The sequence below is a fragment of the Rhinatrema bivittatum genome, chromosome 18, assembly GCF_901001135.1.
Source record: "Rhinatrema bivittatum chromosome 18, aRhiBiv1.1, whole genome shotgun sequence".
In the NCBI taxonomy this organism is placed as follows: Eukaryota; Metazoa; Chordata; class Amphibia; order Gymnophiona; family Rhinatrematidae; genus Rhinatrema; species Rhinatrema bivittatum.
In genome coordinates this window covers 40,916,993-40,930,492 of record NC_042632.1, presented here as the reverse complement: position 1 = coordinate 40,930,492, position 13,500 = coordinate 40,916,993, and the positions used below count along the sequence as shown (strand labels likewise).

Sequence of the window (13,500 nt, the reverse complement as noted above, 5' to 3'; positions counted from 1 at the left end):
CCTAATATTGCCCGATGCTCCTCTTAATGCATGTGACTGTATTTACTGTTCTGCATTTTTCTCACTCGCTACTGGTGTGGTCTTTGGGCCACGACAGAGGACTCGAGAGCGTCTGATGAAAGGGACGTGGACCTTCTAGCAATTCTGAGATGTCCGCTTGACTTACCTGCCAGCCATAGCTTTGTAGTAAGCAAAGATCTGATCGGCCAACTTGTACACGAACTGATCAAAACACAGGTTCACCTAGGAGGCAGCCAATCAGTAAATCAATAAACACGGACAACGTTCGGTCTTCAGGTTACTAAACACTGCAGGCACACATTGGCTTCTCTGACCAGAGCGTTCACATTGCAACTGAACGAAAGAGAACTTGAGCGCTGGGGGAAGAAACCGTATCTAGCTAGACAAATCTATCAGACATGGAAAACAGGTGTGAAACAACAGGACAGTCCACCAGAACAGACTAAAGCAAATGGAAAATTATATGGGTTTATATTCAGAGAGCCGGCGAGTGAGTATCCGGGTACCCAAATAACTTTACCCACATGTTTGGAGGAAGGCAGCTGGGTATGCGTTCTGCTAAATATAGCTGGACATAAGTATACGTTTTCTAGATAACCTTAGACTGATGTCCAGTATGACCAGACTTACTCAGGCAATGCTAGATATTGGCGTTATCTGGCTAACGTTATCCAAGTCAGTCAGTCCTGCTCTGGAACATCTCCAACTTATCTAAATAAGTCTGATGCAGTCAGAATAGGAACATTGGTTTTTACCTGCTAATTTTCATTCCAGCTCTCAATATTCTTTTTTTTTTTTTTTAACCCTAGGATTGGTTCAGAACTGCTAGGTTTTGCATCATTTCCATCTGCTGGAGACCGAAATACTGAAGGGATGCAGGTGGCACACTGGATAAGAGGGGGTGTCTTTGAAGTTTTTATCTGTCTCCATTTGCTGGAAGGGAGGCAAAACCCAGCTGTCTGGACTGATCCAGGTACATACAGGGAATGATTTTTACCTGCTAATTTTCATTCCTGGAGTACCACAGATTAGTCTAGACTCCTGAGTTTTGCCTCCCTGCCAGCAGATGGAGACAGAGCTACTTAACTTAGTGAGCCACTTAACCTAATGTGCCACTATAATTATAACTGAGACTCCCAACCACCTTCAACGAGCAGAAGGAAGGAGAAGCCTTAAATCGGAACCCCATTCCAACAACACATATTTGGATAATAACTACCAAGATGCTCTAGAGCAGGGGTATCCTCAGATCTGGTCCTAGAGAGCCACAAACCGGTCTGGCTGAACAGATTTCCACAATTAACATGCATGCCTTGCCTCCACTGTATGTAAAATTCCCCAAATAGCGGTACAGTCTGTGTGTACAACGTGCATAAGGTTCACTTCGAAAATCCTTCCTTAATTCACCAGGTATGCGAGGGATTGTCCTGGCACACGGGTTCACCTGCCTCAAGCATGGCATAATGTATGCACGATAACTTATGTGCACATTTTTTTGAAAATACAAGAAAAAGTCTGTGCATAAGTTGTAAGCACATCCCAGTTCCCTCCTCTGGAATGCCTACTCGCAGTTCGTATGAAAGCACGCAGGAAAACAGGTTGCATGCGCACTCTTACGTGCACCCCGGCTCTGGGGCTATTCTGAAACAGCCATTTAGATGCATAAAAGGCTTTGAAAATCAGGCCCATAAAGCACTGTGTGCACCTCTGTTACCTATGAAATTACACCACAAGAGAAATTACACGTCCAAGAGAAATGCAACAACGCAGAACGTGCGAGGGTGACGGAGGAACGCTGCCATTCCAGCAGTCTTGTGTGGGTTTCAGGCAAAAAAAACCCCATCACAAATAATCTGGAGGCCTTTTACCATTTTACTGTGCTCTCCTGCCCGCTCAATATAAAGAGTGTATTTTTAAGTGAATTGATGCCACTTGGCACAGACACAGGATCTTGGAATGGCCTTCCGATACCATTTGAAGCAAGACTTACCTCTGCTTCAATTTCATCATAGAGGAACTGCTTTTTAAACTTCGTTAAGGCATAATATGCACTGTCGTTGTACAGATCCAAGGGATATAACACATACCTGAGGATAAAAGAAATGACTGTCAAACCACATCAGTGGATAATGCTTTCCTGTTAGCCAGGGATGAGAAAGAGGAAAAAATAATAATTCTTTTTCCAAGAAAGACTGTTACAAAAAGGTTTGAGCTGCACATTTTTCAACAAGACCACGCCGGGCGGTCCCCCAACAAGGCATGAATGCCAAGTGGTATGGATATGTAAATCAATATACGCATATACAATTAAAAGAAACATCTGCCTATCTATCAATTTGATGCCTTTGCTTCTGTAACCCCATTGCTAACTATCTCCCAATGCCACGAGTCTCTTACTCCATCATAGAAGGTTCCTTGGTTTCTAGGATGTGATCTGTTAGGATCCAGGGCATGGACATCTCAATCGGAAACTGGATGCGTCGGCCCATGGTCAGTTCTAGAAAGAATTCTCGGAACCAGAGCTGGGACAAGTCACAGCACTGCTGCAGGGCTTCTGAAACACAGAGCGGAAGACGAACCTCATCCATCTGTAACGAGGGCGGCGCCAGGTGAGGTCACTTATGTCATGGAGGCTGTGTCAGGTGCTACAGGCCTCCCACGAAAAGAGACCCCCCCCCCCGACCACAAAAGAGAGGTCGTGCTGCCACACCACAGTTTCATATTGCTATAATTAGTGCGGTCCGTATTCAAAGGCATTGAGCTGGATAACTACATGAAGATTTGGGCAATTATCAGGCTCAGTTCCGGTCAGTAAATAAGTTAGCCGGGATCCTGAGAGGCGAGAGGGAGTTTCAGCCATTGCAGAAATGGCCACACCTATGTCATCGGACTTGTATGCCTACCGGACTCCACAGGAAGCCACGGGCTCTGGGCCAAGGCTCTCAACACGACATCTCCTAGGCTAGATGGAAAGGGAGGGGAGGGGGGGAAGGAGGTTAGAAATGGCCCTATAGCAATGGCAACTCAAACAGAGGCTGCTTCCGACTAAACTGGAAGCTGAAATAAATAAACCCTCGACTATTACAGGTGAACATTTCAGTCGATCGGACCTGTTTCTCTTCTCTAAAACTCGCGCAGAGCGCGCTCGCTCACCGCTACAGTTCAGAAGGTGCGTGAAGAAGAAGGACTGTTTATGAAACTCCTCGATGGCGAGGACGATCGGCCCATCCAAGCTGCTCCGCAGGGTTTTCTTCGAGCCACTTTTGTCTGCGATGAGGGATTCCAGCATTGTTCTTACCATGTACAGCTTCGGGAAAGAGAACATTGCAATGGGTGGCAGAAAGAAGAAATAGATTTAAATATTTGTTGCGCCCTCCTCCCCCCCCCCCCACACACATTCCTCATTTCTGCCAAATTGTTCTCTGGTCCAATGTATTCTCGATGGCAGCTGCCTTCAATCATCCACGTCCGCATGTGGCCCGGACTCAGCCGGTTCCAGGCGACTTGACAGCCTGACCTGCACCCGGAAGCTCATTGATTGCCTTCTAGCTATGGTTTTACGTGTTTAAAATCCTGTTTGAGAAGCAGAAGAGGATCTCTGGAAGGGGCGGGGAATAGTAGAAGCTACCAGGATGGGTGGGAGATCTGGAGGGCCAGGAGCAGTCCAGGAAGGGCTCCCGGGGGCCAGGGAGCAGCGGCAGGTCAGATCCGCTAGGCCCTGCATTGTGTAGGAGAGAATTTCAAGCAGGGCCGCTGGATGGGGTGAGTGAAACGGGCACCAGACTGGGGGGAGGCCAGAGCACCAAAAGCAAGCTCCTCTGTAACCGCTTCTGGGTGATCTCATTTTCAAAAGGAGGTTGCATGATCAGAGCCCTTCCCTGCCCCTTCCTCTGCCGTTTAGTCCGAATGTCCTAGTTACAAGCATAGAGTCCTCACGGAGCTAGCTTTTTGTTTACATATATTTTACCTTCTTTAAAAAGGATCACTGTCCCTTATGTAAGCCCAGGAAATGCTTGCAAATTACTAAACTCCTAGCTGTGTGAAGTTCCCTGGCCACCTCGAATGCCTCCAGTGACCAGAGAAAGAAGGATTTAGAGTGGCCATGAAGGACCCCATTACATGTATTATGTGCCACATTCCAGTAAAACGAATGGCACTAATCTACCCAGTGCAATAGGCAGCCCATACCTTCTTGCCTCTCTTAATATCTGACAAGCAAAATGCTACCTCTCCATCTTCCTTCACACAGTACTGGTGTCAGGCAAGATTATAGCTTTGGTTTGTGCCACCTTCTCCCAACAGCTGTCAACAGTCGTGTGACCAATAGAACAGAAAGAGATTTATACATGAAACGAAGTGGCAAGTGCAACTGAAATGAACCAGCCCCACCGAACCCTCACAAGGTTTGCAAACCAAAGCCAGTGGAAAATCAGTGTAACTTGAGAATCTTAAAAACTAGAATCGCTTGCTAATAATTAGATATGTCACTCAAGTGAATACCATATGGGGTGGAATATTTACCAAGTGGCTGTGGGGTCAGACATACCTGTGTGCTTGAGGGTCCAACTGCTCGTCGTGGGACTTTAATATCAAATCCCCCTTTGGGATCTTTCTCGCCCCTCAGGCAGGGATCATTTGGAGGCTCCCGTCCCCCATCCCAGTCACAGATTGTCTTTCGGATTGCCTGTAGGACACTGAAATAATGAAAAAAAGAAAACAAAACCCTTTAGAACTATGTTTCAGGAGAGGAAAATAAATGAGGCCCTAAACCCAAAGATACAAAATGAAGAAAAAGTTATGAAAAGCCCCCTTATTCTTCATCAGTAATGTGCCTGGGCAAAATTCACCAGCTGGGTGGGGGAAATTTTTACAAAAAGAAAACAGATCTGTCCGGGTAACTTCTGAAGTTACCCAGAGACATCTTTTGAATATTGATCTTAGCCCTTAATTTCTACATTCCAGCAAGTCCCTACTCTCCCTCCCTGATCTGCCTCTCACCACTACCAAACACTGTAGCTTTTCACTTCTGTATCAGAGGGCAGGACATGTGCACCTCATAGTGGCATGAACTGAAAGGGCATGAACCCTATGTTTTCTCACTCGATTTGCTGTCTCACCTTGATGAGATCAATGCCGTATACTCCCCCTGTCCTTTTCTTTTGGGTTCCAATGATTGATACAAGTATTGGTCCTATGCTTCCCTTTGGCTTGGATTTGAGCATTCCTATGGTATTTGTCCTATATTCCCTTTCTCATTACTCTCTATCACTCAGGCTCCCTGCATTCATACAGCACTGATCCTATGCTCCCCTCCCATCTGATCACTCTCTCTCTCTCTCCTGGGCTCCATGCACTGAAAGCACGTTGATCTCACGGGTCTCTCACCTAATCAGGACATTTTTCTTCTTTCTAACGGCTTGCCGCAGGGGCTCTCTCAGGGTCACCTGGGCGAAGTCTTGCAGGGCAGCATAGATGGTATTCCTGATAGCCTGGTTGAAGACGCTCTCCATTCTGCCCATGAGCACCTGCAGACCTTTAATCATAGCAATCACCTAAGAGCAAAAAGGAGGACGGTCAAAATGAGGGAATACGCGCTAGATGCCACCTCTGCCACCACCAACAGCAAGAATCTCCTACACTGGTCAAGAAAATAAAGACCACCCACAACATCTCACAGGAAATGACGACGACAGATCTGTTATTCCTCGCCCCCTCAGTTATGAAATGCAAGGAACCAACCTGAGGTCATGGACAATCCACTCTCAGGTCACTTTCGTCGCAACCACGTCTTGCTATTACAAAAGAAGAACCACAGAAGCAGGCAGAAATATTCTGTGATTTTTATTCACAAATAAAATATTTTTAGGTGGAAATTTTTTTTCCCCAAAACGTTGTAGGAGTTGAAATTGAAAACCACTGGGATTTGTTGAGAACAGCAGCATGTAAAATTTTATTAAAATTATTAATGTAAAGGCGTTGGTCAAAAGATGCGCCATTTCAAAACTGTGCAACGTAAACGGGCATGCAAGGCCTCTTGCCCGATTTTTTTCCAGTCCCTTAATCTTGCCCTTATTTCTCAGCTGTTGTCCCCCCCTGTCTTCAGGAGTATTCAACCGACTGCTGTCCTCACATCCTGTCCATCTGTTGTTAAATTTCCAGTTAAGGAAGCTATTTTCAAAAGGATTTCTGTGGTAAATGGGTGTTTGCCCATGGGGGAAAAAAAACCCCCCTTTGACAATTGACCACCTCTTGCAGGGAAAAAGGTCAGTGAATTATGTGCAGAGATTTCATTTTGTGTCAGCCAAACACCCAGAGTAAAGACTCCCTCTGGTACCGGCCTGCCACAGTATTTTCAAAAGGAAACTCCACAGGGAGCTTCCTTTTGAAAATTGGCTTGCAGGCTTATGGATACAAAGTAGTCTCAGGCCTGCTGGCACCATGGGGAATCTGTAAATGAATTTTGATCCGAATGGACAGTACTGGATAACATAATCCGAGGAGGTTCGAGGCCTGTTTTCTGTCCAGTGGCTATAGAGCCATGTGCACACTCAGATGCTCAGAAGCAGGGCCCACCTGGTACTTTTCATTTTCTTTCAGGTTACATTAGAACGTTACTTATCTTGCTGACGTAGGCTGCGATACAAACCTCCACGAAGGCAAACTTTTCTTCACTGGTGTAATTGTAACGCGTTGCCCGCTCGTATTCCTCAGCTGTGCCCGGGCAGTCCTTGTTGCAGAACTTATCCGTGGGGTGCACAAGCTTCCAGGAGTACTGCGGAAATGAGTTACAGAGGAAATGAACAGGGAAGAGAGAGACTGAGTTAACAGCATACAATGAAGATTCAAAGCTGATGGACCTAGCATCTGGACTTCAGTTAACCTTAATTCATTACTAAAACATGCAAATATATAAAAAAAATAAATAAAAAGAATCTGTACTCGGGGGGGCCAGAAAGACGTTGAAACACATTCACTTCTGGATTGAAGGACAGAGGAAGAGGGGGAACAATGATGAATGTTTCCAGATGCTTACCGGGGTTCACCTGAAAGCCTCGCCAGAAAAGAATGGACACACCCAGTTTGGAGGGCGGGAGGAGAAAAGTTGGGGAAAGACCTTTCTACTACTGGGTCTCTGTCACCCGCGTAACGTGAGAGCGGCGAGTCCTCAGCGCTTGAAAGGGAAGAGCAGCGAGAGTCCTCACCACCCGCATGACGCGAGCAGCAAAAGGGGGGGGAGGGGGGGACTGGCTGCTTGCGCGAGGGGGAGCTCCGAGCGGGGTTCTCCCACCCGACGGACGCGCGCGGCACACAGGGCACTCACCACCTCCATGACGTGCGCGCTCCACTTGGAAAGGAGCTGAAGCCCCCGCAGAGCCAGGTCGAAGAGCTCCCGGTATTCTTCGTCCGACTTCTGGCTGTCCAGGCCCGAGCCCGTCACTACCTGCACAAAGCCACAGAGCGCGTGAAACTGAGCGGAGGACCAGGGACTCTGAAAATTATTAGCCATTACGTGCGCGCGGGCTGCTACGGTGGGACGCGCGGCAGCACTGGCGATCCCAACGCAAACGCTTCCGATCGCAGCTGCGGAATCCCACGGTCTGGTGGCATCGCAATTAATGCCTTTTTTTTTTCCCCTGCAGTGCAAAGCTCTGGTGGTTACAATGGCCCTTGCAGAAAACTGGAATCTTTACAGGTTGCGATAAAGTTCATTGGGCCAACATAAAAAGTTGTAGAACGTAACATTTTAAAGACCGCGCAGGACCTCTCTTGAGATGACTTTTTTGGGTTTTGTTTTGTTTTTTTAACATGCAATTGCAAAGAAAGATATAAATGCATTGTGCAGCTCGTCTGATTTGACTTTGACCCTGTGGGGGTTACAAGATATCTGCTCCCCCGAACTGCCTGATGTTAAGTTGCCTTGTACCATATATAATGTAACAAGTGCTTGTCAATTATTCGGAGGTCAATATTTAGCAATCTGGCAAAATGTTATTTATTTGTTTGGTTTATATTCCGCTTTCTAGCCAGATAAAGGCATCTGGATGACTTTATCTGGGACATTCAGCAGGGCTCAGCTTGGCAAGTCTTCTGAATACAAATCAGAAGATGTAAATTTATTTAAGTCACCGTTTTCCTTGACCAGACTCACCTGGCTGAGTTTGTCCGGCTGCCGCTCGAAAACGTCAACACCACCTTCGGAGTGCCCCCTCCCACCTTTTTTTTTTTTTTTTATCTGTCTACATTTTAGCCGGGTGATAACGCGTCCAGGTAAAAGTCTGCCGGTGAAAGGGGCAGGAATTTCAAAATCTTGGGATCTGTCTGGAGATCGCCAGGAGAGGTGCCTGGGCGCGCGCTTTTATTGAGTCGGCCTGGTTAGTTGGTGCTACGTAGAACAAGGTTGATCATGAAAACAAACAATGACAAAGCAGGAAAAGGGACCTGACGGTCCGAGCAGCAAGCTAAGAATCGGGGAAATCAAATCCTGCTTCTCCCGCTCCTCGTGACCTTGACCAAGTGACTTCACCCTCTATTGCCTCAACTCAGATTGTAGACCCTCTGTGGCAGGGACCTTACCTAACATACCTGAATTTTAACTCTTCTTGACCATGGGTTTGGAAAGGCAAATAAATGAGTCCAAATCTAATTTCAACAAGTCAGGTAACTGACCAAACCCCACGATCTTGGAGCAGGTGCCGCCAACAGATATTAAAAAAAAAAAGAAGGGAAGGGAAGCATGCTAAACTTTCTCCAGCTGTGCACTGAATATTCTCGGGGACTTCCGGCGATTCTTCCTGGCGTTATGAGCTGCTCTCCGGGACAAGGCATTCTCCCCCCTTTGCCTGCACCCGGCTTCGCCGCACTCACCTCGCTGTTGCTGTAGCGCGCCAGTTCCGAGATGAAACGGATGTGGTCGTCTCGGATCTGGACCATCTGCTCACAGATGTTGTACTGAGGACTGATGCTGCTCTGGGTACAGGTCCACCTGGGCAGAAAACCGATGCCTTTACAATGAGGTACGGGGGAGACTCGCACCGCGTCATCTGTTAAAACCATTTACCTTGAAGACGAGGTGCACAGAGCTCCGTGCCACCCGCCTGAAGCGCTGCATTACAGACCTGACACTGTACAGAAAAAGGTGTAGAGAGCTCGCACTGAGTCATCTGTCAGCAGCAACGTCTTTAGAAAATCCAAAAAAAAAAAAAAAAAGTACAAAGAGCTCACACTGTACCACCTGTCAAAAGCACTGACTTTATAACGTGGTGTGGAGGGCGTGCACTGCACCTTCCCACCTCCAAACTCATCGCATTTGTGAGCACAGATTTGAACCCTGGTCTCCAACGCTGAAAGGGTCCTGACTGAACCTTCTAAGGCATGGGACCCCAGGAAAGAGAGAAACACACTTAAGTTCCCATCTTCATACAAAAACAGAGCTCACGTTAAGAGAGAAGAATTGCACGTTGGGACAGCACTGCAAGGCTTGCGCGGAAGCCCATGGAAAGCTGCGGGCTTAACCTGAGGCAGAACCATCTCCTGTCACAGATAGAGACAAGACTGCCCTTCATGCCCTGAGCTGGTTTTGGACCCTGGAAAAAAGTTGGGTAAAAAAACACCCCAGAGCAGAAACGCAGGAAGATGCATGCACTGTATTCACACACGTGACCCGAAACACAAACGCACGTGTGTGCACACAGCCATGTGCGCTGCAAACAGGCACGCTCGTAGATACACACCCACATCACACATTTATAAATGCACACAGAGTAGCTGCATGCATGCTCAGTCTCTCTTCATGTATGCATATACGTGAACACAAATGTGGGGAAACATACACAGCCACATACAGACCCTGCTTGTAAGCACTTAATTGTTTGCACATTATATATAAATATACACGTAAACACACACACACACAGACTACGAGATCCATATTCAAAAAGATTTATGCAGGTGAAAATTAGCTTTTAAATCTGGCCCCTTAAAATGATACCCCCTTTGTCTGGGTAACTTTTGTTCCGACAAAGGCGAGGCTGGCACGGGCAGGATGCTTCATCCGCTCCCCGGCTTCCTGAACATGGACTTCTCAGGAAGCAGCCGTGAGTAAAGCCACCTAGAGGCAAGGTACACGAGTCCTTTTGCACGCAGGTAGTTTCTCTTTCAGAATGACCTCAGGGTGTGCAGGTACAGAAGCACCCATGCACTTTTGCTCCTGTTAGTTCAGCAGCCGAGGTTCGAACGGGAGGACCTATCCACATATAAATTTGAAAATCAAATTACACATATGTACTTCCCCTCCCAACCACGGCCCCCAGCCCATCAACATTATTTTATTTATTTTAAAATATTTCTAACCCGCATTCCCTATCGTTACGCGGGGTTGACTTACGCGGGGTTGACTTGCGCTCAGCCTTTATACCACCTCCCTGTCCTCCCCCTCTCCTTCCCACCACCCCTCCTGCTCCCTTCCTGCACTCCTAGCCCCCCAATACCCCTCCCTCTCACCCCTTAGCAACCCCTCCCTCAAAGTACCCGTGCCTTAATGTACCCCTTTCACTCTACCCTACCCGCCCCTCTCCCCCTGCTCCCTCCCTCCTTTCTCCCCCCCCACTAGCTTTTAACTATACATATGTGCACTTGCCTCCTCATACTGTAAATAAGCCCTCAGATGCTAATTTCTCAAGTGTACATGCCTCGTTTAATTTGTTTATAAGTTCTTTTGCATATTTAACCCTAACTTGAATGCAAAAAGTTGTAATTCTGCTGTTGACTCTCTTCCTTTGTATTTTGCATATTACCCAGTTAGCCCCTCCCTTGTTCATTGTAATTTCCTTTCTCAGTTACTTGTAAACCGACATGATGTGTCCTACGAATGCCAGTATAAAAAAAGTGTTAAATAAATAAATAAATATTTAAAAACATTACACAAATAGCCAAATACTGTAAAAGTGTAAAAAAAAAAAAAAATTCAAACTATAGTTCAACTAGGCAGCTATCTGTAGATGCCCAAGGATGAGGCAACTTTCAAAAGCAAGGACCTAGCTGGCTTACTCCCTAATCAGTTGGCTAGATCTCTTTCGGGATTGTCCTCTTTATACTCAGAACGGCACACGTATGCGCACTCGCAGTTACACGTAGTCTGGCATGCACACAGTAACACGTTTGTACACCAAGGACTTCAGAGGGATCCTCGCCATGTCCTCAGTCCCCACACATACTCACACAATGGAGAGGAGCCACACTGCAGCAGGCACCGACAGACACAGGAACACAGAGCCCCGGGCGCACAGGGAGAGAGAGAGTGGCCCCCACTCCACAAACAGAGAAGCAGAAGCCGGGAGAGAGGTTTCTGACAGCAGGTGCTCGCACACTCGCACACTCAGGAGCCGAGAGACATTACGGCAGGCACTCACTTGGACTTGTTCTCCTCATAGTGAGCACTGGTCTTAATGTATCTGGCCAGCTCTATCTGCATATCACCGAATAGGGGCACCACCTGCAGCTGCTGCAAAAGAGAACACACAACACTCGTTGAAGGGACGGGCCCACTAGCCGGGTCTCACCAAACTGGAAATCGCCACGGCGCCGTCGAAAAAGACAAGGGGGTGGGGGAGGGGAGGGACCCATACATCCATGGGAAAACCAAAACCTCCAGGGCAAGGTGGCAGAGGGGGACAGACAAACCCAAGGATCTCAGCTGGTTTGAGCACCCAACGACCTTCAGCCCTGCGCGTTCCACTTTAACGCCGCTGCCGAACTGACCGACGAAGCCAGGACTTCCTTCAAAGATATCAGACAGTCTGAGCAGGAGGAGAGGAACGGTGAAAAGGAAATACTACAGCCAGGGTACTAGCAAATCTTTTTTTTTTTTTTTAAATCCACTTCAAATAATCCAAATCATCAAGAGACACCTTTTGTAATTCCCATTTTTAAATTTTATTTCTGAGGAAAATAGAGCATTTATAATTTTTGAACGGTCCACTCTGAATTTAAGTATCAGGACCCCATGCAAGTAAAAAGAGAGAGACATTTACCATGGGTGGTCGGGCCAAAGGGATGGGAAACGTAGCCGTAATCGCAAGCCAATGCAAAAACGTGCAAAATAAAATGAATTAGAGGGCCAGTCCAGTGGTAGCACTGTGGAACCCCATAAAAGGGACCTGGGTTTGACTCCCAACTCAGGACTTCTGTTCCCTGGGATGGGGAGAGGGCTGGTGATATAGAAGTGGCAGTGTTTACAGACCCTGGGAGGGACGGAGTCACAGTCAGTGCACAATGGTGACATCTAGTGGCCAAATTTAGAGCACATGATGTTGTTGCAGTGACTAGAATAAAGTTAGAAGGGGATAAAAAATGGCAGGGCGGATGGGGGTGGGGGAATAGCAGGGGGAGAATCCTTGGGTAGTTGTGAACGAAGGATCATGGCACTGGATATTAGCCCTGGACAAAAATAAAGAAACTTTGCAATATGTACAGAAAAGAAATGCAAGATATCCAACAAATGCTCAAGTTGATGGTTTGAAGATGTTCACTAGCATCACTGCAGTAACAAAGAGCATGAAGCATCCTGAAACAAGAAGAAAGGAAAACTGGCTCTTACCTGTTAATTTTTGTTCCTGTAGTGCCACAGATCAGTCCAGACTCCTGGGTTTTGCCTCCCTGCCAGCAGATGGAGACAGAGAAAGTTCCATTGACACCATACATAACCCGGTGTGCCACCTGCAGTCCCTCAGTATTGACCTGTACCCCAGCCAAGATGACAGCAACAACCATAAATTTCTAAGCAAACTCGCTCCCCTCCAACGAGCTGGAAGAAGGTGAAGTTGTCCAAAAAGACAATGGAAAACTAATTTCCCAAATGTAACATAAGCGATCAGCATTGAAAAACCTCCAACAACTCTGCACTATAACAAAGCAACAGTACGAGCGGCGGACTCCCCCCCTCCCCCCAGTAAATGGGTGGGTTTCTGGGCTGATCTGTGGTACTATAGGAACGAAAATTAGCAGGTAAGAACCAATTTTCCTCTTCAAGTACGTACCCAGATCAGCCCAGAATCCTGGGATGTACCTAAGAGGTGGGATTTAGAGTTCCGCTCGTAGAACACTCTCACTAAAGCACATGGAAGACGGAGCCCCGACATCCAAGCTATAATGCCTAGCAAAAGTGGGCACGATTTCCCAGTAGCCACCCAGCAAATTTCATGCGGAGACGCCTGATGTAACTCAGCGCAGGAAGTCGCCTGAGAACGCATCAAGTGCGCCCCTAACCCTTCTGGCAGCAGGCACCCTTTAGAAATGGAAGTCAACTCGACCACTTCCTTCAGCCACCGCACAATTGTAGCCTCAGATGACTTATTTCCCTTCTCTGGACCACTCCACAGCATAAAGAGGCGATATGGTCTGCAAAGAGGAGATGTGTTCTATGGAAATCATAAGTGACCCTTAGATACCTCAATAATGCATGCCTTCAATCTAAGAGCCTAA

At 47.1% G+C, this 13,500-nt stretch overlaps 1 protein-coding gene across 4 annotated transcripts in view; it reads right to left on the bottom strand.

The window, feature by feature from the left end:
* The window catches only part of CYFIP2 (cytoplasmic FMR1 interacting protein 2), a 77,617-nt gene that overhangs the window by 34,948 nt on the left and 29,169 nt on the right, over positions 1-13,500 (bottom strand). For 2 of the 4 annotated variants that reach the window (XM_029583618.1, XM_029583617.1), the window contains exons 10-19: positions 11,430-11,521; positions 8,887-9,004; positions 7,343-7,462; positions 6,668-6,793; positions 5,407-5,573; positions 4,568-4,715; positions 3,175-3,328; positions 2,419-2,575; positions 2,012-2,108; positions 167-243 (exon numbers count right to left, since the gene is read on the bottom strand). In XM_029583618.1, the coding sequence (XP_029439478.1) occupies positions 167-243; positions 2,012-2,108; positions 2,419-2,575; positions 3,175-3,328; positions 4,568-4,715; positions 5,407-5,573; positions 6,668-6,793; positions 7,343-7,462; positions 8,887-9,004; positions 11,430-11,521 (1,256 nt within the window). The remainder of the gene's footprint in view (positions 1-166; positions 244-2,011; positions 2,109-2,418; positions 2,576-3,174; positions 3,329-4,567; positions 4,716-5,406; positions 5,574-6,667; positions 6,794-7,342; positions 7,463-8,886; positions 9,005-11,429; positions 11,522-13,500) is intronic. The other 2 variants (XM_029583620.1, XM_029583619.1) reach the window with 2 other exon arrangements.